General features: G+C 40.0%; 1 protein-coding gene across 4 annotated transcripts in view; it reads left to right on the forward strand.

The window, feature by feature from the left end:
* Positions 1 to 6,541: 6,541 nt before the first annotated feature.
* The window catches only part of Sybu (syntabulin), a 65,648-nt gene continuing 46,091 nt past the window's right edge, over positions 6,542 to 26,098 (forward strand). Inside the window, exons 1-2 of one of the 4 annotated variants that reach the window (XM_048358394.1) lie at positions 6,542 to 6,667; positions 8,381 to 8,585. In XM_048358394.1, the coding sequence (XP_048214351.1) occupies positions 6,644 to 6,667; positions 8,381 to 8,585 (229 nt within the window). In that variant the 5' untranslated portion in view covers positions 6,542 to 6,643. Of the gene's footprint in view, positions 6,668 to 7,297; positions 7,360 to 8,380; positions 8,586 to 26,098 lie in introns of those variants that run through there. The other 3 variants (XM_048358392.1, XM_048358393.1, XM_048358395.1) reach the window with 3 other exon arrangements.

A 26,098-nucleotide genomic window follows, 5' to 3' on the forward strand; every position in this document is an offset into this window, starting at 1 on the left:
AGAATCTCACTCTGAAACTTCAGAGATGTTCAATCTCCACTAAGGCCACAGGCCCAGGATTCCCTGCTGGATAACCCAAGCTTGCCGCATCAGCCATCTGTCAACATGATATGATTAAGATTCTCATATCTCTGTTAGAGACCAAACAGAATGAGTTGGAAAACTGGGGACATTTGAGTCTAGCACAGTAGCGAAAGAGCCAGACGGGATATCACCAAGAGGCCCCAAATGTCATAGGTCACTTAGAATTTTATTCTCATTTTAGTAGTGTTGTTTTGAGGCACAGTAAATAAGCCTAAAAGAAAGCACACAAAAAAATATTTACAAAAAGAATATAGAGTCGTGGATGTAAGGACAATGAATAATGAGATTTTTTTTAATTTTCCAAAATATTGATGATGTGATTTCAGAGCCTTTAACAAAAAGTATTAAAATTATTTTAAAGTACTACTTTTTTTAAGGCAAAAGAAGACACATAAATAGATGAAACACCATAGGCCAGATTCCCAAATTTTTGATTTATTTTCTACATTGTTTTCTATAATGGAGTAGCCAGAAGTACACGCAAACCTGTTTGTATGTTTTCCAGTGAATAGTAAGATTTCATAGATAAAGAAAATAACTCACAGTAATAGTCCAGGATGTAAAAATAAAGCTGCAATTAAAACTGTCCTCAGAAGGATGGGTGAATACAGCCATAATAATTCAGTGTACATATTGAAGTTGGAACCAGGTAAATTGAAAGGATGGTGGCATTGGGAAAGATGTGGGAGAAGGATGAAAGAAATGACATTTATCAGGATGTATTGTATTCACAGACTGACATATTCCATTAAACCCCCCTTCTTGTACAACTACTTAAAGATAATAACAATAATAATAATTTTTAAAGACCTGTTCTTAACAGTAGGATCACAAGTTCAAAGTTAGCCTGTTCCACACAGCAAGACTTTGTCTCAATACTCCACTCCCAAACAAATAACAATAAGACTGTCCTCAGTTCTCCAACTGCAAAAGTAATCTTGCCCTTCCTCTCCCTTACCCTGTCTCCCCCTATACATCATCCCTTGAGCCCCCAATAGCCCACCTGGTCTCCTGGGCTACTGTAGACGCCAGTATAGCACTTGGTCTCTAAGGGACATTTTGTCTGCTTCGCAGTAATGCTCCGGTCCTTTGAAAAGACACTCTCAAAATCACCCTTCCCTCCTCCATCTTTAGCAGCAAAAAAAATACAAAACAGAAACCAAAAAATCAAAGGTATTTGCTAAAATGTGGTCTGAGGACAAGCACAAAATCATGGTCATGAATACATGATGGAGAGAAGATCATTTTCAAATTGGTCAATTCTAGCTATAGTTCTTCTTTCTGGCAAAATAAGAGTTTAAATTCCTCTTTTAAGCCTAGTTTGCTATGGATGCTGAAGGAAACCCTGAATCTTTAAGCTTCAGGTATTGGCTTTGCTCCTGCCATATCTATGAAAAGTCTTGGCTTCCTCTCCTCGTCTCTCTGGGTAATTTGCCTGCTGGGTTTAGGCAACTTTCCACTGTCTTTTACTTACCTCTGGTCTCTCAGGTAAGGAAGATGCTTCTCTATAGGCCTAAATTCAACTTGTGGACTTAGGCCTTCTGTGCCTACCTCATCGATAACTTCCTTTGCCTTTCCGTAGCTCTGTAAGCCAACAGATTGTCTAGTCATCCTAAGCATTTCATTAGGTAAATGGCAAGACTCAGTCTTTCATGCCTGAACCAGCAAGCCTCACACTTAACACTTCCCAGAGATATTATTTAGCAATCATGCTAATCCATTGCCCCGACAAAGCTTCACCTATTTGACCCACCTGTGTCCCCATTTCATTCCATAAAATCACTGCACCGATGTTTTGTCTAGTTCCTTACCCTGTGCTCATCAATGGACAAAAGGCCACAAACAACAGATAGCATGCTTTGGGAGACTACCTTCCATCTGATTCCCAATCAGAGGAGCAGAAAAAGATATCCTCATTATCCTTCAAGGCCCCCAGCCCCAACCTATTCTTCCTCACCTGGACTTTCTCTTAATTTCTGTTCTGCACTAAGAAGTGATTCTGACTAAAAACTCACTTGCAGATCAGAGATAATTGGCACACTCTGAACCCAATGAGTGTTCACGCCACCCTGCCTCAGGTTGCCCACTCCCCTGGCTGCCCCAAATACGCTCTGGGCCCTCTCCTCAGGGAGTGATCTTGCATAATCCTACTCATTACCAGTTTTGCAACATCAAAATATCTTAGCCATATAGTAACAATAACACACATACAATAAGAGGAGGGATGATCACTCACACATGCTCTTACGTGAAAACAGGCAGCTCTCTCCCTGGTAAGAAAAATATGGGTCTCCACCCCACCACACAAAAAAATCCCAGGATGCCCCAGAATGCAGTTTCTTTTCTTCGTGACGTGTTGTAAAGCACGTCAGCTGCTCCCTGTTGCTGTGCAGATCACCCAACATCGGGTCACTGAGAGAGACGGCAGCGCTGGCTCGCACAGCTGATAGGATTAGGAGATGGTGCTTTGTCAGCCCTGACTGAGTCCAAGAAAGCTCCAGCATACACAGGTGAGATGTGAGGATGGGTGGATGTGGAGGACCAGGATGTGTCTCGGTTGTGTGGTGCAAAGATTTCCTCTTTAGCAATGCATTTGTATTGTCTTTTCTGCGAAGTTTGCAGTTGAAAGTGAAGGGTTGCCAAAAAAATCCTGTACTTTATTTCTCATCAGGCTTCAGGAATTAGCCACTTTTAGACCTCACAGAAATTTCAGAAGGAAAAAATGTGATTATATATGTGTGTATATGTATATGTTCATAGAGTTCTGAAATATAAAGTTTTGTATGAGTCCTAGAATTACTAATTTTGTATAAAGAATCATATGTCTTATCCTAGATTTGGGGCATAATTATATGAAGACATTTCTTTCCCTTCAACCTATAATGATCTCCTACCTCCCTTGTTTCTTTCTGGGTCTGGATATGTTTGTCAATTATAATATTTAAGGGCTCAAGCCTTTTGAACAGTTGGTATTCTCTAAAACCCAGGAAGACATTCATTTTTCAAGAACAGCCAGACAATTAGAATAAAAAGATAGTATGTATTTAAGTAGGGAATGAAAATGATGCATAAAAAATATTGTAAAGCAGATGAGAGATGAACACATTATGCTGTATTGGATTATATTCCTTTGATGATGCAATCCAGATGTTATAAGACATTGCTCTAATGACACGAGGAACACTTGAATGAAATTAAAGGCAGCATAGATATTATCATTGGGAAAACTTGCCTTTTAGAACAGCAGAAAAACAGGCTTGGGTTCCAAAAGTACAGAGCTAAGAGACGTCTGAACACTAAACCATCAGCCTTTCCCTCAGCAAGGTTGCTATGGTGACAGCAGAGCTACTGCACAGTCTCTCACAGCCTGCACTTCTGCAGTAAAAGCTTTCACTGAACACATGTTGGATTTTTTTTTTTTAGACACACACCCCATCACCAAATACAAGACATTATTGCAGGTAGCCTTATCTGAGCATTTGTTAAGCACAGGTTGTAGCTCTGTTTTTTATCCTGTGCTGACTGGCCCCATTAGAGGATTCGTGTTCCTACAATCATTCCTCTGATAGTTGTGCATTGGTGTCTACTGTATGGCAGGAATGATGCGAGGCCTGCTGAAAATCAAGATCATGACACCTCTCTTGGAAGTAGACACACACAGGTGTCCTGTAAGTAGGAGAGGTTTCCTGGGAAAAGCTGTCTAAATTGAAACTTATTTTTAGAAGTTGAGAAGAAGGTGAAGTGAGTGTAAGAAACGCTCTAACCAATGGGATGAGCTTGGGCAGCAGTCTAGAGGGAAAGACTGTGAATCAAACAAGGAGCAGAAGGGTTCTAGCTTCAGCCACTTGGCATTTATGTGTAGAGGAAGAGCAGTGGGAGAGGGAGGAGGAGCTGGGGAGTGGAGGGAGTATCTGTAGAGGAGGAGAGACAGGAAATGAGAGTGGAGAGATAAACAGAGCATCCAAATCATTAAAGGCCTTTGTGCTATATTAAAGAGTATAGATAGATCCAAGACCAGTGTAGAATTTGAATGGAGAATATGACTTTATTTGGGCTTCCATAAAGTCTTATGGAAAAACTTAACACTAATTGGGAGGAAGGAATGAAAGGTAAAATTGGAAGTAGGACCACTTTAGTTACACTAGCATTGAAATAACCTAGGGTAATTACACTTAGACTTCTAGATGATGATGGTGGAGATGGACAGTAGACAAGGATCAGGTGCAAGTTTTTATTGTCAAGTTATCATGAAGATCCCAGTGGGGGCCTGTTGTGGATGTTGTGGGTGATGGAAACAGAGAAGAGGTAGCATGAGCAGAAAAGAGGTCAGGAAGGACTCTGAGGTTCTGACTTTGACAACTTAATGCAGTGTTTCTGCCACTTGGTGCCTTAACTCAATATATTTTTACCTTAATGATTAATGCCTGTGAAGACCTAGCATGTATGTGTGTGTGTGTGTGTGTGTGTGTGTGTGTATGTGTGTGTGTGAAGGTCTTGGTATTTGAACTCAGGGCTGTCCCTAGGCTTTTCTGCTCAAGGCTAACAATCTCCACTTCAGCCACAACAGCTCTACTTCATTTTTTGGTGTTGTTTTTGTTTTGGGTGGTTTAGTGGAGATAAGTGCCTCACAAACTTTCCTGCCCTGGCTGGCTTTGAACCTTGATCCTCATTTTTCCTGAGTAGCTATGATTAAAGACTAGATCCACCAGCTCCCAGATCCTGGTATATAATTTTGAAATATTACGGTCTGTTATTCTATCATCTTGGATCATTGTTTTCATGAGATCCATAATTGAAACAGATTTGGATGTACATCCATAATTGAAACAGATTTGGATGTACAGAGGATGAATTAATCATTTCTCCCCAAGTAAACAATCCTAGCATTTCCAGCTTTACTGCTGAAGACAGCTGACTAGATAGAAAAGAGAGGAAGATTTGTGGAATTACAGGCAGAGAGCAAATTGATTCTGCTAATCCTGCAGATTTAGGATCTCACTGTACATTCCAAGGTTGGCATTGAGACTCAGGGAAAGAGGTGGTAGGGATCAGACCATTCACTGCCCACACTGCTAATGAGAATAAAAAGAATTTGTGAATTATTTAACATGTTGAAGTCCATTACCAGATGAGATTGTTAAGTATATAGCAAATGGGATAAATCAAGACTGGTAAATCTACACCCTCAATTGGACAGGTTTTTGAGGGCTTCTTTCTTTGAGCAAATTTATCTACATCACAAATGCTTTTTCTGCCTGTCACATAAAAGGCATCAGCAAACACTCGACCACCTGGACCTGAACTAGCCATCCTTTGGAAAGCGCTCTATCTGCTGGGAACAGCTGTTTGCTTTCCCTCATCTAATCCTCTGCTCCCCTCGAGGTGGGTATTATCATTTTCCGCCCCGTACCCAGGAGAAACTTGAAGTTCACAGGGGTCAAAACCCTAGGCATGAAGGGTCTCAGGCTGGAAGTTGTGGGTGCTGGCTTGAACTTGGCTTTCTGAGCCCCCCCACAGGCCCAGACACACACACACACACACACACACACACACACACACACACACAGAGAGAGAGAGAGAGAGAGAGACAGAGGGAGGGAGGGAGGGAGGGAAGAAGGGAAGAAGGGAGGGAGGGAGGGGGAGAGAGACGGAGGGAGGGAGAGAGAGAGAGAGAGAGAGAGAGAGAGAGAGAGAGAGAGAGAGAGAGAGAGAGAGAGAGAGAGAGAGAGAGCAATGTCTGGACTTCTTCCAGGCAGAGGAGGGCGGCTGCGGGCACAGCTGGGGTAAAAGCTGTTGTCCCGGTGAAAGCGCCTGGCTTCCCCAAAGCTCGGGGAGCCTTGCCAGCTCGTTCTCCCCCGGTGGCCCTGGGCTGCGCGCGGTCAACGCAAGGCCCCAAGTGATGCAACCCCATAAAGTGACCCACAGGCCTTTGAAATCCCTAATCCAGACGCCAGGTCAGCCCTGTAGCCAGAGGCTGGGCTGCAGTGGGGGAGGGAGAACCCCCAGACTGGGTAACTGTGGTGAGACTATTATATTCCACTTACAAACGGAGCAGGAGGGGAAACGAGGGAAAAACAAACAACTTTGCTTCTGTCTCCATGTTGGCTCATCTCAGCCTCGACATCCAAAGCGCACCCCCAATCACACCTGAGACCAGGGGTGCAAGACGGAGCGAGGGGGGTGGGCACCTCTGGGCTCCTCGGTGTCGCAGGGGGGGGGGGTCGGGTCCCACCCGGAGGAGGGGAGGGGGTGCGGAGGGGAAGGGACGCGCCCGGCTGCGCTACCCCGCGGGTGGGGCGCCCCGCGGCGCGTTCCAGTGGCTGCCCGGGGACCCGCAGGTGACGGCGCGGGCGGAGCGCGGACCGCAGGGGCACCACGTGTCCGGAGGGCGGGGCGAGGCGGGGCGGGGCGCGGAGACCGCGGAGCCCAGCGCCACCGACGGCGGCGGGGCGTCGGGACCGCAGCAGCCGCGCGGCTGAGAACCGCGTCCTCGCTCCCGCGCACGCAGGTGCCTCCTCCTGGACGGCGGCGACGGGAGCCGGCGGGCGGCGGCGGCGCCATGGGGCCCCTCCGGGAGAGCAAGGTAAGGAGGACACTTGGTCTGTCGTGGGGTGGGGTGGCGGGGTCCGAGGGGTGGAGCGGGCGGCAAAAGGGCAGGAGCAGGTGAGACGTGGAAGGGTGGAAGAAGAGGATGGGGTGACGGGCGGGGGTGATGGGAGGTGGCAGATGCGGAGCTGGCAGTGGGTGAAGGGATTTGGGGTGGGGAGGTTGAGTCAAGGATGAACACGATAGACTTTAGAGAGTTAACTAATCCTATCTGCTGAAACTGGGTGATTTGGGGTGACAGTTTCGGCTGTCGTGTGTGTGTGTGTGTGTGTGTGTGTGTGTGTGTGTGTGTGTGTGTGTAGAAAAGGAATTTGACGTATCCGTGACTGAGAACTGACTCCAGCCTCTGAGTGGCCCAGCGTTGGCTCAGATCCGGCGTGGTGCCAAGCAGAGTGGCTGGCGTGGGTACCTGCCAGGTGACGGGTGTGCGGGGCAGATCTGGAGGCTGGGCGAGGCTGGCGGCTCCTGGATGGCTAGAATGCCTGAGCTCAGGCACATGTTCCCTGCGGCTGGGGTTCCCCCCACCCCCCACTCCTGTGCTGTGCCGCCTCCCAGAAGTGTTGACTTTGGCCGTGACCCTTGCTGGTGGCGAGCTGAGGAAATGAGCGGGAGGTCAAGTTGAGAAATGGTGTCTGTGGCCCAAGCCAAAGCCCTCTTTCAGTTGCAGAGGTTGGTGGGAGCGCTGGAATTTTAAGAGGGGGGCGGGGAGCTCTTTTGAGTAATTCATTTTAATAAGGCAGAGTAGTGGTGTCTCTGACACGCCCTGGGTCCGAGGTTTTCTCTGCTTCTAGATCATGACAGCTGAGAGGCTTCCTTTACCCTCAATTTCCTCATCTGTAAATAGGGTCATGAATTAGTACCCTTCCGGTGTTGCAGCCTGAGCCATAGAAAGCAAAGGAGAGGACAGTGGTGAAAGCACCTTTAAATTGGAAAGCCTGGCCAGACTTTTTGTGCATGTGTTTAAGGCAGGACAAGGTATTTAATGTTGCATTTTTTTAAGCAGAGAGAGAAAATTTTCTTCTCATGGGTATCCTTCCAGGAAAACAGAGCTAAATGTGATGTTAAAGCTTGGGGCCATCTTCCTGGGTATTGGATTTGTGTTTGCTTTTCTCTTGGCAAGGAGCCTTGTGTACCAGGATATTAATGAATAATTAAGGTCCTGTCCGGAAGAGGAGGAGGGATTTCAAAGATAAGTGTGTGTGTGTGTGTGTGTGTGTGTGATCCATCAAGGAAAAAAAAATTGTTTCAGATCTTGAAGTCTTTTCGTTTTTTTGAGGAGACAGAAAAAAAATCCCTAAAGTCAAACTGTCACTACTAATTTGGGGAAAAGTACAATAGCAATCTAAAGGGGCTAACGAATAGGCCAGAGTGTGCTGTGAGTGAGAAAAAGACCTAAGGATGGGGCAGTGATAGGAAAACCCAATGTGAGAAAGGGAGTGGGAAACGCGCTGGGGGAGGGGGATGGCTGGGGGGGATGGGAAAGGGGGTGGAAACTGTATGGGGGTGAGTCTACAGAGAGGATCAGAAGGCTGAGCTCAGTAACAGATTTGAAGAACTCATTTCAATTATAAAGATAAGGACTAGACAGAATTCTATTCAGAAATGTGGCTTCTTAGAAACTAGCCTTGAAGGCGTGGACAGGAGTGGACCATGGGAAACAGATTCTCTTTATTGTATGTCTAATTCTGAGAAGGAGCAGAAAGCACAGCATCATGAAAAGGAGATTTCCCGAAGCCGGATTCCTCGGTTGATTCTTCGGCCTCATCTGCCCCAGCAGCAGCACAAAGTATCCCCAGCCTCTGAGTCTCCCTTCTCAGAGGAGGAGAGCAGAGAATTCAACCCCAGCAGCTCGGGGCGCTCAGCGAGGACCATCAGCAGCAACAGCTTCTGCTCAGGTACGGTAGCCACCAGAAGACACCATAGCATGAAGCATGTGTCTGTAGGTAGGTTGTGGATGGATCAGGCTGGACCCTTCAGAGGGCTACAACTTCCACTGTTAAGATGACCTCTACACTGAACCTTTCTGGCTATTTTAACCTACACATAAAACAAGTTTATAATGCTGATCTCTGAGGATCTTGATTCAAAGCCATCCCAGGCAGGAAAGTCCCTGTGACACTCTTATCTCCAATTAACCATGCAAAGACTGGAAATGGCACTGTGGTTCAAAGTGGTAGAGTGCTAGCCTTGAGCAAAGAGCTTAGGAACAGTGCCCTGGCCCTAAGATCAAGACCCACAACAGAAAAAAAAAAAAAAACAAAACTGTAGGTTCAGCCTATTGGAATTTTGTGCTTGTTTTAATACATTAATCTAGTTTAGAATTGAGAATGTAACTTTTTGTTTCTATGACTGCTAAAGAAATGTGTTCTTTTGTGAAATGTACAAATGATTGTAGACTGAATTTTATGCTAACAACCTTCATAGTCTTTGTATGTTTAATATGAAGTTTCCAACACATAGTGATGTCTGATAAATAAGATCAAGGACCACAGAGAACAAGATTACATGCCTGTGCTTGACGTTTTCTAAGGAAGAACATGACTTTTGTCATCTGGGAAGCCTAATTGTAGGCAGAGCTAGAATGTCTCACTCTGCTACTACTTACTACTATGTGACTTCAAGCTCATTGCTTAAATGCTGTAAGCTTCAGTTTGTTACAACCATAAAATAGGATATTAATGGGATAATAACACAGGTTGAATAGCTCTTATCAAACATGTTAGGAAACATAAACATTTGGAATTTCAGATAGCTTTTTTTTTTCTGTGACATAAAGTCAGGTGTAGAATTTTCTACCCATGGTCTTATATCAGTGCTCAAAAACTGTCCCATTGTGAAGCAGTCTTGATTTGGGAGTTTCCTATTAAGGATCAACCTGTGCCTGATTTGTAACGCTGTTATAAGATTGCTATGAGACCACTTACCTAAATGAAACCCTGTGCAGAACCTGGCTTATAGAAGTGTTTAATAAATTATGGTTTTTCATATGCTGAACTATGATTTCCACTGGCAAAAAGCTAAAGAAGTTTTACAGAGCTTCTCAGGATACCACCAAGATCACCTGACAGGCTCTGTTAGCAAATACCTTGAAAGCATGTGGATTCTTTGAGAACTAGTAGGAATTTGGGTAGTATCTGAAAGAGTAATTGGCTCGTGATTTCTAAAGGACATCTCATACTGGATACGTTTTATTTAGAACTTATTTAGGGAGCATGTAGTTTGAAGAAGAATATACATACAAGGCCTATATGAATGGAGATGCTATGATTAATGTTCTAATGTAGGAGGATCCAACATTCCACCACATTGAGGGGTAGGAACTACATTTTAAGTCATTTTTATAAGTATAGCTTTGGATTTATGGCATATTTCCACAAAACAATTTCCTCCTACGCACAAGTTGTATTTTAGAAAAACTGTGCTGCCTGTTTTTATTTCTTTATTTGTTTCACTATGGAACCTCATATTCTCTGCTTGGCTCTGGAAAAAAAAACCCTACAGTTTTAAATGTTATTGCCACTTGAATGATAGAAATGTACTTTTAAATATTCTTCCATGGGGAGCAAAAAAATAAATAAAAAGAAACCTGTGTTCCTGACAAGCTAGAGCACGTAGTTTCTAGAGTCTCAAGCTATGCTTACTGAGTGTAGCTATTTCTTTTAACTATGTGCTAGAACCCAGGACTCATTTCATTTCAAGTTGATCCTGCTGTGTTTACATAACTCAGTTCCAAATTTATTCCTGATGCTTGCCCCTTATAATTAATTTCTCTGTAACTAACTTAAGGGTGAGCAGAGGTATCAGAAAAAAAAAAAGAGGTTGACTGAAACAACACCAAAAATAATCCAAAGATATATTTAGAAAATATAAATTTAAACCAAACTGGGCACCCGTGGCTCATACCTGTAACCTTAGCTACTCAGGAGACTAAGATCTAATTATGGCTCGAAGCCAGTTCAGGTAGGAAAGTCCATGAGAGTCTGATCTCCAATTAATCACCAAAAAGGGCAGAAATGGAGGAATGGCTCAAATGGTAGAGCACTTGCCTTGAGAAAAAAAGCTCAGGCCTTGAGTTCAAGCCCTAGGACCAGCACCAAAAAAACAAAAACCAAAACCAAGCAAACCATTAAAATGATTAATTTTCGTTATGAATCATTCTCTCCTAGACTCATTTCCTGAATCCTTCCCTCTCCCCAGAAGACTAGCCTGCCCACCTCATCCATAATGGTGTTCATGAACATCGAACGTAGATATTGATCCAGCTGCCATTAACTAACTAAGACCTGAGTGGGAGAAACATATAATTATTGGTGTCTGTAAACCAACCTTTTAATCTTTAGCTTTGCACTCTGTCTCCAGTAGGCCTTGTACTCTGTTCGTAGGCCTCTCCATCTTCCTGTGTTGGCCATTCCCCAAGGTTTGGCTCTGATACCTTTCCCTTTCTTGCTTTCATTTCCTGCAGAGCTCTGATGAGCCCTACAAAGGCTTCTGAATGCTGAGTGACTAAAATTGACAGCATCAAGGCCTTTGGGGGCATGTTAATGATGCTTTAGGAGGTCAGTCAGTGGGTGGGAAATAAATGGGTTTGGTACTATGGGGAGCACTAATGCTGCAGGCAGTGAGGTAGAGAATGTAAAACATGTCCAGCCAGCAGGGGGAAACAGCTGGTTTTATTCCAGCCCCCCCACCTCTTACTCCCCAGCTCTGAAGCCAGAATATGCCTTGCTTAATCATGGCAGTTAAATGAGAGAAGCTAAAAACATTAACACAAATGTTAAACATGTCATTCTCTGTTAGATGGAACTAAAATAACTTAGAAGTATCTGCTGGCACCAAAGCTTCATACTCTTGTAGGTTCGATTTCTCCCAGCTTATGTTCATTAGAAATCACCACACTCCCCTCCATGGAAGGGAGGTGGGGAGTTAATGGAATTCATACAATCAGAGAGGGGAAATACATGGGAAGATATTAGTCACACACTCTGAAATTTAATTGGAAAATTACATTTTCTCTTCCCCAAATCTGCCTCAAATACACTAATTATAACAAGCATCATATGTTCCAACATGTTCATTTTTGAAAGACAATGTCTTGACTGAATAGCCAATGTCTGACATTTCTATTATATACAAATAAATATTCATACAATGGATGGTACTTACTCTTTGACAAATAAATGACAACTCTAACATCTAGCTCCCTAATCCCATGTTTTGGTTTTGATTTTTTTTCTTACAATTTTACTGATCTGTGAAATTGAAAGAGAGGCCCCATTCCACAGCGACCTGTCCATTTTTACCTATTTTCTTCTATCCTTCCCCCACCCCACTGCCTCCTTCTTTTCTTCCCATGGGAATCCATGCAAGGAACATTTAATGACTGGATATTCTATATGCTAATTTGTATGTTGTGTCTATCTCATTTCAAAGAGTAGGGGTTGTATGTGACCTTTTGCAATACATTTGGGGTGAGTTTCCAAAGAGCTCTTCTTTGAATAGCTGCTTATTAGCAGATTCTCTTCGAAGATTTGTGTACATTTTATACATTTCTCCAGCATCAGTGTTTTTGCACTTGAGCATCATCCTAGCATGGAAACAGTCCATTCCTTTACAGCTTCTCTATTCCATCCTTTCACCTTGACCATATCTGAATACAGTCAAGTTTATGTTGTGTTGGAGATCAGGATTTATTGTGTGTGTATAGTAAGTAAAACATCATACATATTCAGAAAAGGATAATGAGTGATTTATTTAAATAAAAGAATGTATAGGAAATCCAGTGAGTAATAACAATAAAAAATAAAACTTCTCCAATTACCCAACATTTAACCCCTCATCCTTCATGAGAAGTAATAAATCTCATATTTGTAGTGTGTGTTCAGAGTGTGGCCCATTGAATCTAGACATCTATTCATTTTTCTCTCTCTCTTTTTGTTGACAGTAAGGGGTTGTGCTTGGCATCCGATCATGACCTCACCACTATTAGAAAAGCCCGTGACCTGGTGAGCATGTGAGGGAGATATCAGTCACCTGCCGTGGTTAGCAGCATGCTGTGCATTCCTCTTTGCTTAGTTGAGGCAATAATTACCCCTTGGAACTGGGAGGCAGATGGATTGCTGGGTTTTAAGCTCATTCTCCTTGGGGTGCCTTGTAAACATGGCAGGTGGAACAAATTATGCATATAGAACACTGGTTGTTTTATGGGAGACCAGTAATTTCCCTGAGTTATTTTCATGTTTTTAATATGCTCATACAGATATATGGACAAGTTTGTCAGTTGCATTCACAGGCACATACTCAGTCAACAAAGTAGTCAAAACTGGAGATACATTTTTATTTTTTTTTCAGTCTAATCTCCACGAAGGTGTTTGCAGAATAGTTTTTACAGTGTCTTGAAAAAAATCTTCCTTTAAATGCCAAAGACCTAGGATAATTGTTGTTGCTGTTTGTGGGCAGAACAATTAAGGCAAATTATAACCTGCCTGGTGCCCTGCTGAGTCATGACAGAGGCTCCAAAAATCTGCTGGCCTTGCCAACCAAAAATATTTCTGCTATGCTTTTGTCTAGTTGAGGAAACTTGGCATCTAGATGGAGCGAATGTAATGATGAGGATTGAGATGCACTGCTTCAAGTGAAGACAGCGGCCATACCAAATTATCTGTAATTGAATGACTGCCAACCTACTGTGAATTAGAAAACAAAGGTCCTAAGAATTTAGCATCACTTTATGAGTGAGGGACCGAGGTACTTTTGCATTACAATCATATACTTCAAGTATTCCGTTACCTTAGACACAGAAATACATCCTTGATGAGACACATTTCGGGTGGTGGGTACATAGGAAGCATTTCCTTGAGAATATGCTGACTACAATTAGGACAAGAACCAATTAATTTTTCCTTTCAATGAAATAAAAATTCTCACCAGTAGAGACTGTGAATGGTAAGAGAGATAGAGGTTGACCCTTATCTAAAGATAAATTATGGTTCTTAATCTAAAAATCACTTGCATTCTATAACATTCATCTTTTTTGTGTGTGTCACAAACAATTAATATTATAGTCATCATCATAAATTTTGCCAGGTCTTAACCAACTATCTTTCGTATTCTCTCATGCCTGAACAACAAATATCTAAAGAAATGGCAGCTCTGGCATCTCTACTTTCACCATTTTGTACTATTTCTTTCAGAAGAAATATTGGTCCAATATATAAAGTAATAGCATTTATGAATACCTATGTGGCCTATTCATGTGTTTGCTCCACTATGTGTGTGTGTTTCTTTGTGTAATATATATTATATAATATATATAATATATGATATATTATATATATGTATATATATATATATATATATATAGAGAGAGAGAGAGAGAGAGAGAGAGAGAGAGAGAGAAGAGGGAGCTTGACCTCAGGTCCTAGGCACTGTCCCTGAACTTTTTTTGCTCAAAACTAGCACTCTACCACTTGAGCCACAGCACCACTTCTAGCTTTATCTGTTTATGTGGTAATGAAGAATCTAATCTAGGGCATCATGCATGCTAGGCAAGCACTCTACCACTAAGCTACATTCCCAATTTCTTAATTGATTTACTTTATTGTTATTATAAAGGTGATGTACAAAGGGATTACAATTACACTAGTCAGGTAATGAGTAAATTTCCTTTAGTTCCTTATTTTCCATTTCCTCATCTAAGATATTTATCTTTATGGCAGCATTTCCCTGTTTCAGAGTATGTGGTTTGTCTACTGGAGAATCATCAGCAAAACTTGGTTAAAATTTGGGTAATGCAGCCTCACCATAAATCAATCATCTTGTAATGGGAAGGGCAAGGGCTCTATATTTTATACGTTTTCCAGATTGTCCACATGCTTACTAAAGTCCAAGACTCACTGCTTTTTAATCCTTATGTTTTAGGAGAAGTATGAGGAAGATGAGGGTTATGCCCAAACTGGCACCACAGGATGCGTGAAGATAAAAAATGGCAGAAATGCTGGCCAACCAGCTCTTTAAACCAGTGGCCCTGGGGCAAGGGAAATTTCTCCATAACTCTGGGATTTATAACTTTATAATGACAAGTCACAGGTCATTTATCATAGAGATAATAGTATTTATTTCTACAGAAGAGATTTAACTCGTTGGAAATGATAGAAAAGTAAAGGGAAAGAGAAAGGATGTTCTTATTTTACTTTCTACTCATTTCTCTCTCTGGATTTACTATCTGTACCATTTTCTGTCTTTGGGATTGGGATGACTTGGTGCACATTCCAAATGAGTACATTGGGCACTAAAAGTATACTCTAAGACGCAGTGGCTACAAGTAATAAAGGAGAAACTGAGGTCTGGAAGCTTTAAGAGATTCCACATTTTAAACCTTGGTGCCAACATATAGTTATGCAATAAGTATAAATTAAGTTCCTATTAAAGACCTTGAAAGTGTTCTAAGATTCTAACAATGAATGAAAGACAAGGATTGGAAAAATCATTTATTGTACTGCCTTAACTTGACACCTGACAAGTGAGATAAGAATCTTTTGGGTGTGATGACTGCACTGATACCTTTTACTCTCTTGTTTTATGTCCCTGTCCCTTTCACCCACACCCAGTGCCCAACTCTCCCCCGCTTCTCTCTTTCTCTCTCTCTCTTGCCCTGTAATTTGAGCTTGTTGCTCCACTCACATTACATAAGGCCAACAATGCAAAACAAAGCATTAATTAGCGTTATGTAGTAGATGAACTTAAACCATGGCGTCAGCAGATCTGGGTTAAAAGCATGAAATTGACTAATAATAGATTAATGGTATAAGTAAGTTCATTATTAGTTGAGCATCTTTAATCTAAAATCTTAAATATTCCTAAATTTCAAACTTTTATTAGTCTGTATAAATATTCCAAAATTCAGAAAAATGCACACCTAACCTTTTTGGATAATACATACATAACTTATCTAGGTCAGAGTAGAAAATAAAGTATATAATTCAATATCCAGGCTTGGTGTACCGCACTCTGTTTCCTCGATTATGGTTAGCAGACCTGGTTTTATAATGTCTTGTTGTGTTACTTGGCTCTCAGTAGATGGCACACTCATAAGGACAGGAGAAATGTTGTCTCCTGTACCATAAGTGACTTACAAGTATTTCTGCTTGAGTCCACATATTACAGGGGACAATAACTGGCCCAAAGGTTTGCCTAACATTAAGTATATTGTGGATTTCTGTGAAAGGCAGAATTCGGAAAACAAGACAAGAATTGTTATTTGATAAAATGTATGGAGAATGGGCACTATCATAGTCACTTGACAAATAACACAGCTAGATACATACTCAGTATCCAATTTAATAGCTTTCTTAAATAAAGGGAATCTTCCTATCTTGATTTTGGCCTGCCAAAATGTCAAGAACAGCCACAATACAGTGCTGTGGAAGCTAGAAGTGAGACTTCTTGCTACTAAAAAAATTGGAAAAATGCTTTCCTGAAGAACTGGCATGTAGGCAAGGTTTTAAAGGATATATAGGAGTTCAAGAAGCAGAATATATCATGAAGGCAAAGAGATCCATGTGTGAAAAGTATAAAGTTTTATGAGGGCCTTTAGAAGATCGTAAGGAATACTGCATTATTCCACGTAATCCTTACTTTACAGTCATGTAAGCTGTGAGAAAATCCAGCAGCCAAAATTACCTGCTTAGCCGCAGGTCACAGAGCTGTGTTTCCCAGGCTCCAACTTCACACCGCTCACCACCCTGTTCCACCCTCCAGGCAAGTTTTATTCTAGAAAGTGTCTGTCTCCTCCCACTGACCTAGGAGAGATGGGTGAATGCCCAATAGACAAGACTGCTGGGTGGGTTTATGTGCGATGATTCAGGGGCACCATGGCAACCAAGGAACCCTGTTCTTCTACTTGCTGAAAACACGGGGCCACCCTCTTGCCTGAACAGATAGCTCCTGACTTCTGGGTAAACTGTCCTGCCCTGGAATCACCATCTTCTGGGGAAGTCATGGGGGCTCCTGGCTCAGTGCAGAGGCTCATCACTTCCTGTACACTCTTCTCTCCACAGGGACTCCAAACATGTGCACACCCATGCTCATCCTTGGGGTTATGCAGCATGCACTCTATCTCAGCAGAAACCCACATCCTTGGCATTTTTCCTGCTCATGTTGGCTCCTCCTCTTCCCTAGCTGGTTCAGTCTTCATTCTCTCTCTTTTCTTTATGTCTGTAGCATGCTCTACTAGGTAGAATTCCTATCAGAGACTAACCTAGACTCCCCTTCTACTTATTCTGTGATGTTTTTAAGTCCTTTATTTCCTTTTTATGGGAATTACATTTTATTTTATCCATAAGCAACAGAGCATGTTTGCTATAGATGTGCAAGTATGTATGTCACATAGGATTCATTTTGCTTTGTGTTAAAGATATATATACATCTGTGATTTTTTTTTCTGTTCATGCATTCATCGTGTAGAGAAGACCCAATTCTAGTAGCTGGGCCAAGCAATAAGCAAACCTGATATGGCTTCTGCCAGTGTCTCTACCTACCATTGCTTGTCAGCACCCAGAAGTCCCCCTCATTTGTGTCTCTAAAGTGACATATGATGTTCCATTGTCCTGAGGACCATCACGTATTCAACCATTCTGTGGGTGGACATTTTGCTATAAGGCTAAGTTCTAGAATTACAAATGTTGTTTTATGAATGCCACTGAAATTTGACTGTAAGCAAAAATTTTGTTCTCTCTCTGTCTCTGTCTCTCTCTCTCTCTCTCTCTCTCTCTCTCTTTCTTGATCTTGATCTTACATCCTATTTGCAAAAAGAAGTAGGCTGGAAGTGCGAGCTCTGTGAGTTGTAGAGTACCTAATTAGCATGTAGAAGGCCCTGGGTTCATTTCTCAATCCTTACAGTCCTAGAATGAAGTAAACATCATAATGCCTATGGATTATCCCAAACAATTATTTGTTTGCAAGTAGAAAGTCTAATCATCATAATTGCATAAGCAATATAATAAGCAGCCCTCCCTCATTTTTTCCATTTTTATCTCTTATTCTGTCTTAACCATCACTATCTTTAGATTCACCTTTGTGGGAGAGAAAAGGAATATTTCTTTGGCTACAGCACAGCTAACAGTAATCCAGTATTGTTAGGGTGCTTTGGAACTTCCTTAATGTAAGTATGTGATGTGATAGAGCTTCTTTCCCCATCTCTTCACTGCCTGAGCTTTGTCTTCTCTCCCTATTCTTCCAGTTCTCCCTTTTCCTTCCCTCTTTCCCTCATCTCCTCCATGGCAGAGGGTGGGAGGCAAACTTAAAGAAACTGAACCTTTAAAGAAAAGAGGTATGACCTAGAAACTGAAAATAAATTCATATTGCCAAGGGAGAAGGAAAGTCAGAAAGATTTGTGACTTGCCTAATTTTGGAAAGATCATAATTCTGCAAAAGAGAGAGAGAAACAAAAGCTTCTGTGACAGGTGAATTTCCCACCCCTTGCCTCATGGCAATGATGGTGCTTCCCTGGAACCCAATGTCAGCATCAGCCTTCCTTCTTTCATCAGAACATCCAGGTAGAGCTGGAATTCACACCACTAAGTACTTGAACCATGACATCCCTACCCCCAATTCCTTCTCGAGGGGGAAATGAATTATCTTTGTAGGAAGCCAGATCTAAGACCCTTATTTCAGAGAGCAGTTTGCATTTCTGGGAAAACAGAGATGACTTCAAGTGACTTGACTGCCCATCTGTCTATTCCACCCAGCCTGCACCACAGACTTTTACAGGAGCACGCCAGGCTCCAGAATAACTCAGAAATTCTGAGAATGTTTGCTTGTGAGATGATTGTGTCATCTCCAAGAAACAAAAGAGGCATCCACTAGATAATCACTCCACTCTCCAAGTGTTTGCAGAGATGCAGACTGCAGGTTGCATATTTTAGGATACAGAGCTCATCTGAGTTACTTCATGCACAGACTTCCTCTGTGCCAGTTCATTCCTGCCAGCACACAGGCAGCTCCAACGGGAAGAGAAGAATTTCCCCTCGACCTCTCATCTCTGCAGCTACCATCCTATGTCTCTGCTCCTCCTCCCAGCACTCTTTCACCAAGCCACCTATTTTCCTCATGATTTTGCCCTTGTCCAACATAAGAGTGGACTTGTTGCTACATCTGACATTTCGTTGTCTGCCTTCATTTGTCCTAACCTCATAGTAATTCTCAATATTTTCAACAACTTCTTTCTTAGAAAAGGTTTTCATGTTTGGCTTGTGTGTTCTCCTCCCCTGAATGTACCTACTTCCTCTCAAGGCACTGTTCTCTCTCCCTTCTTGCCCCACCCCCTTCTTTTTCTGTTATCCCCCAAGGATTTTCTCCAGGTCTTTGTCTTTAATTACATTTCCCTATAGAGAATGCTATAGATCCCACCTCACAGTTTCAGGTGCACTTACCCAAGTGCCTACTTGATATCCAATGTCTTACTAAACTTGTGCCTCAAATTTACTATATCAAAATAAGAAGTCTTGATTTCACCTTTTGCATAAACTCATTTTTCCCTAGATATGACCACTTGTTTAAGATATGCCTACTTGTTTAAGGAAAAAGCACTAGATGACATATTTTATCATTCACCTCTCCAAAGAAGTCCTTCCTACATCCTACCTACTTAATCTACATAAAGTCACCTAATTTGTTTAATCAACAATACATCACAATATAAAAATATCTATACGTGTGTGTGTGTGTGTGTGTGTGTGTGTTTTACTTGCATGGAAAAGATCTCTCCTCACAGCTCAATTGCAAACTCCTTAAGGAAAAAGATGTATTTTGATAGTCATTTTATCCATGAAATAATACCTAACACAGAGGAAATTAGCCATTATTTGTAGAAAGAATAACTGGATGGATAGAAGTATGCGTGTGTGGATATAGGGACAGATGAGGTTTTTGCACCTTTTCATTATAAATAAGTGCTTTCAATTATTTTTCCAAATGGATCTATTTTCTTTTGTCAATTCTACTATTACTGTCCCAGTCAAAGAACTATCACTTTTCACTTTTCATTCATCTTTAAATAGGTTATTTGCTTCTTCCCTTTTATTCCTACACAGGCCTCATAGAATAGTGGTTGTCTGTCTGGAGTTAGCCTGTCTTAATTCATTCAGTTGCTGGTAAAGGCTTGGGCAGATGACCTAAGTGCTGGTGCTAGATTTGCATGCCCTTGCTAATCAGTCTGATAATGGGGGGAAGGGATCACAAATGAGTATTAAATTAAATTGAATTAAATTAAATTAGTTGAGACCTGTGTTAAGTAAAGTTCTACTTTTTAAACAAAACTTGGTACTTAGTACGCACTCCACACATAGCAGTTGGATATGTTATTACTAATTCAACCCATTATCCTTTATAAGCACAACATATTTGTTACCTTCTGCTTAAGAGACATTATGACTTTCGTTGCACTTAAGATAAACATAATAATTGCTTGGCTATAATCCTATATGGGCCTGGATTTCTGCCAAACTCCAACCTCATTATTGCTCATTCTATTCTTGTCACCCTGCACTTTCCTTCTTGTCTTGGGAGCCTTTTGCACATCTTGTTCCCTTTTCCTGGAATTCTTTACCATGTTTCGATCTCATTAGTTGCTTCACATTTTTGTGTTTTCAATTCAAATTGCCTCTTTAGCTTTCCATAGCTACCTATCTAATTATGTACTTCCTACTTTCCACCTATTCAGTAAACATTATATAACCTAGTTTTTTCATTAACAATAAGTCACATGATGTAAGGTGTGATATCCATCAAGATACATATAAACTGACATGCTGAATGCTAATTCCTTTGTACAACTACTTAAAATAATTTTTTAAATAATACATTAATAGTCCAAAATATCATCTTTATATATTTTCCTACATGTTTTTTAACTGTCTCTCATCATTAGTAGATTCTGAACTCCTTAAGGGAAAATATGAATCCTCACTACATAGAGGAAATCAGTAATTATATAATTTCATCCACACTACATAGAGGAAATCAGTAATTATTCTTAGAGAGAATAATGGTTGTATGGATAGATGGGAGGATGGATGGATAGGTGAGTGGCATTCTTACACTTCAACATCGAATACTAGTCACCAATGTATTGCATATTTCTGAAGCAAAACAAGTATTGAGCCTTGTAGGTATGTGAATTCTTACTCTGAAACGTTAAAATTAAGTAAAGGAATCAAAGTCTAGATGTTGCCATTGAAAACCTAGAATACAAAAATATACATCCTTCACATATGGCTATAAATGTGGAGTCAGAAATACTAGGAACAGCTAGAAGGTTTCTGCCTCAAATTTTTGTGGTCTTCTTATGGGATAGCTTCTTCCCAACAGCTTCCTTTGTCTGTTTTCAATTTGGGCATTCCCAGAATCACTGATGTTTCCTCTTGGAACAAGCATAAGTTAAAATAATAATAATAATAATAATAATAATAATAATAATAATAAAAATAGCTAGCTTATGGTAGTAAGCAAAATGTACTTTGGTCTTGCCAACCTGAGTTTGAATCATGAGTCAGTTACTTAGTAGCTATGTGCTCATGAGATTATTAGGCTTTCCATGCCTCAGTTTTCCAACCATATTATATTTTGAAATTCTGTAATAGCCTTTAGTGTGCTTGCCTTATGATAGCTATTTAATGAATACTAGTTTTTGTCATCTTCCCTGTATCCTTTCAGGACATAAGAATGTTGTATGGTAGGGTTTTCCTGTGATTCAGATTAACCATGTGCTTAAACTTTCACATTTCATCTGTGTCCATCATACTTCCAGTATCTGTAGTAACAAAATTAACAGCAATAGCATATCTTGTATATCATAAATAGTGAGTTAGTAGTTATTGAATGAATGCCAGTAAGTGTTCCTTTTCTTCATAAAAATCCACTGGATGTCCATATTGTTCAAAGAGGCAATGATTTTCCTCCCTTACGTTATGAAACTGAACATCTAACAGCATCACACCATAACTGAATGGTTCAAGACATGGTACAAAAACCGCATTTTCCTCAGTCTGATGTTATTTTTAAATGAGTCTTCTGGGATAGTTTACTTTGACATTTTGGAAAAATGAATAAGCTCTGAGATCTAAAGTCAAAGGAGATGGTTCTTGGATTGTGAAAAAAGTATTTTATTTCTAATCTTCAAAATGTGGTGTTTTATTCTTGTCAAATTCTGGAAATTCTATGTAATTGAAGCAAGAAGATGTGAGTAGAACTTGTCTGTCATAATTGCTGACAAATGTGTCTGAAATGTGGCTGTTGGGCACATTTGTTAAATATCAGCAAATTTTGTAATACACATTCATATGCACATGCACACACTTTGGAAATTGTAACATTTAAAAATATGTAAGTTAATTAGAGAAAAATATTTATTGCTTACATATTTCCACATTGGAATTTAAGGAAGAAAGGATGTATTTCTGAATAATAATAATAATGTTAATATTTAATCCTCACATTGCATCCTATAGTGAATTCCAAGTAGAGTTCATGTTTATGAAGAGTGAAATCAGTCATATCTAGAAAGAAGTGTAGGTTTGTAGCTGATCTTTAAGTAACAAAGAGTTTTACTGAAGTATAAGAACATTGGATGAGATCGCAAAGGAACATATAAAAAGATTTGAAAAAATAGGAAAAGATTTGCATATCAAAAAACATTTTGAAGTTAAGAACAAATACCCAGCTGGATGAAATATGACAATGGGTTATACTATTTATATATAAAGGTATAGTACAGCTTCATAAGAAAGAAATTTGAAAAGTCAATAAGTGGAAGATGTTAAGAATTACTAATAGCTAAATTCATGCAAATTAAAATATCAAAGTCAATTTTTTATTATGAACTTGGAAAAAATGAGAGCAAGACCATTATAGCAGGAGTTTAGTAAGTGAGATATTCTTACATAATTAAAGAAGACTTCTTGGAAGATCTAGAAATTTAAGTTGACATACATTCTATGCTCTAACCAAAAACTAGCCCAAAGATTTATGTATAAAATATGTTCTTAAAGTAGCTTTAACAACAGTGAGAAAAATGGAAGCCTGAAATATCCTAAAAGATGGAATTTGTCCTTAAAATTCCCTGTTTATATCTTCTTTTAATGGATACTTATTTAAAATAACATTTTCAAGAGCTTAATATTTTGAAAGTTTTGAAAGCATATTCAAAATCAAAGGACATAGAGAAGGTCCGTTTTGCACTTTATTTAGATTAAGTGATAGCAAAATATCACATTTGCCACGTTGTCCATTTTTAAATCCTTTGCTGAGTATTTTAAAGCAAATCTCCAGATATCATTGTTTCATTGTTTTCCTACGTACCTTAATCTCATACAAACATTACACTTATAGAATCATTGTGATCCTTAAACAGCATGATGTAATTTCTTTGTATGGTAGAGAATACTGAAATATCCTTTGTCGCAAAAGTATTTGTTTGCTTTCTTTTTTTTGGCCAGTCCTAGGGCTTGGACTCAGAGCCTGAGCACTGTCCCTGGCTTCTTGTTTCCTCAAGGCTAGCACTCTGCCACTTGAGCCACAGCGCCACTTCTGGCCGTTTTCTGTATATGTGGTGCTGGGGAATTGAACCCAGGGCTTCATGTGTGTGAGGCAAGCACTCTTGCCACTAGGCCATATCCCCAGACCTTGTTTGCTTTCTAATGATATCAATTAGCCCAGAGTTCCACACTTTTTTAAACAAGAGCAAGATAGTAAATACTGTTGAATTTTCAGGCCACTTAGCATCTGTCACAATTATTCAGCTCTGCCATTATTGCTAGAAAGCCAGCATAGACAATGTAAAGAAGTGGAAGTGGCTGTGTTCCAGTAACATGGGGGACGGTGGGGGGGGGGCTGGATTTGGCCTGTATTTTACAGTTTAGCAACCTCTGATTTAACTCATTGTTCTCCAGGCAATTTTTAAAAATGGACATTTATTTTAAACCATTTTTAGGTTTGAGGGCAGTGTGTGTGTGTGTGTGTGTGTGTGTGTGTGTGTGTGTGTAAAAAATATGTTTTTGTCTATTTTTGTTTTGTAGTTTTGTGTGTGTTGTCTCCTGTCCTGTCAGAAGATATCAACTTTATATTGTCCAAGACTCTGTCTGATGCTAATAATATTCAGTGGGTCCATTTTGGTGAGGCCTGACCCCCGTCCAGTATAAATTCACCATTAGCCTAATTGTTTCTTCCTTTTTGTTTGGTGCTTAAGTTGATTATTTCATTAGAGGTTACAAAATATCAGTCTATCTACTTGCATTAGCCAGAATGGTTTTGTAAGAAAAAAACCATTCACTACCATTGACAGATTTCCATTACACTGAAAACAAAGTTTGTACAGGATATTTTTTGCAGTGAGATATATGCTATTTCTTTCATTTTAATTGGCAATTTTCAGTGGGAACAATTGGTTCCTATATTATTTCCAATGATCCTGGAGATTGAATTTGAAAAAGGAGGGGTACTTTTTCTCCTTTTTCATATGAAAATGGATTTATAGAATTATTTAATACCTGATGGTTATTAGTCACTTGCATTTTTTTTCTTCTTTTTTCCTTATGGTAGAATGGGCCTCCCACTTGCTAAGTAAGCACTCTACCACTTGAACTATGTCCCTAGCCCCTTACTAATGTTTTTGATGCTAAAATTATGTTGGCTCACTAATGGAGCCCCCTTTGTGTTGGTTCAAGTTAGTACTTAATTAGCTTCCTTCTTTCTTTCTTCCCCAACAAGTTCTAGGGAACATTCAGTGACAGAATAATAACATTATGTATAACCTATGTAATCTATGTTCTAATTATTAAAAAAATAATGAAACAAATGTTCAAGCTGTTAAATTTATTTTCTAGATAAAATTATAATAGAGAAAAGTTATCCATTTGTATTTATTTACTGCTGCACTCTTCTGCAGCCCAGATATCCAACAATTAGTATTACTTTTATAATAAGCAAAAATAAGTTAAAATTTCAACTTCATCAACAGAAGATGTTCAAGTTCTTTCTGGTTAACAAGTTCTTGTTGGACATTTAGAGTATAAGGAGGTGCCAATTGCTCACACTTGTAGTCCTAGCTATGTCTTAGGCTGAGACATATATATATATGTACATACATACATATATTTATACACATGTGTATATATATGTACACACACTAATTATACTAAATAACACTAATATGTGTATATATACTAAATTACATTATTTATTTATTTATTTATTTGCCAGTCCTGGGGCTTGAACTCAGGGCCTGAGCACTGTCCCTGGCTTCTTTTTACTCAAGTCTAGCACTCTACCACTTTAGTCCCTGTGCCTACTTCCAGCTTTTTCTGTTTATGTGGTGCTCAGTGATGGAACTCAGGGTTCATTCATGTCAGGCAAGCACTCTACCACTAAGCCAAATTCCTAACCCCCTAATTATTTAGACAGTACTTTTACACATACTTTTCAGAATGGGAAATAAATATGTAATTTTTAACTATATCCTTCATTCTCAGAGTGTTTATATTGTAAAGACTGAGGAAAAGTGATTTTAATAAATGAAGCTTTAACAACATCCAGGTATAGAATCATAATAGTTGAAGGACAGCTGTGGCTCAAGTGGTAGAGCACAGCCTTGACTGAAAAAAAAATTCTAAAGGACATCACTTAGGCCCCAAGTAAGTACTTGCACAAAAACAAAACAAACAAAGCACAGAATTACGAGTTGCCTGTTTCCCCTGTCTATAAACCTTAGGAACATTTCCCCCCTTAGCAACAATGCAGAATCTATTCAGAAGGTATATTTTTTGGAGTGCTTCTGACAAGTTACAACTTCTAAGGTTCTAGGTGTGTATGTATACTTTCTAGAACCTTTTTTTTCTCCTGTCAACAGAATCTAAGCAAATGAACAAGAACAGCAACAAAAGAGCCTACTTCTTAGTATAAGAAGAAGAGGAAATGCACATTAATTAATTCATCTCCTTTTGGTTTTTTTTTTAACTGTATTTTTTGTGTGTGTGTGTTTTCTTTTTTGGTACTGGGGATCAAACCCAGGATGTTGCACTTGCTAGGCAAGTGCTTTGCCACTGAGCTACATCCAGCCCCATCTCCTTTTGTTATACAAGGCAATACCTTGGTGAGGGTTGCTTTTGCCTGAGTTCTTCTGGGAGCCATGCTGGATCCATCAGAGTGAAACAGCAAACAGTCTCCCTGGAAGGAAATTACCTCACTTTTCAAATGGATCCCACTGCATAAAACATGTAAAATGCTCCTGATTTTTTAAGTAAAGTTATACTTACCATAAACAGTGGAGAAAGAAATGTAAAATTCCAACAGCAAAAAGCTGGATGTCTAAATTCCTCTCCAGTAGACTGACAGTCTTGTATATCTACTTTCCAAAATA

This window comes from Perognathus longimembris, chromosome 12 (assembly GCF_023159225.1).
Source record: "Perognathus longimembris pacificus isolate PPM17 chromosome 12, ASM2315922v1, whole genome shotgun sequence".
Lineage (NCBI taxonomy): Eukaryota > Metazoa > Chordata > Mammalia > Rodentia > Heteromyidae > Perognathus > Perognathus longimembris.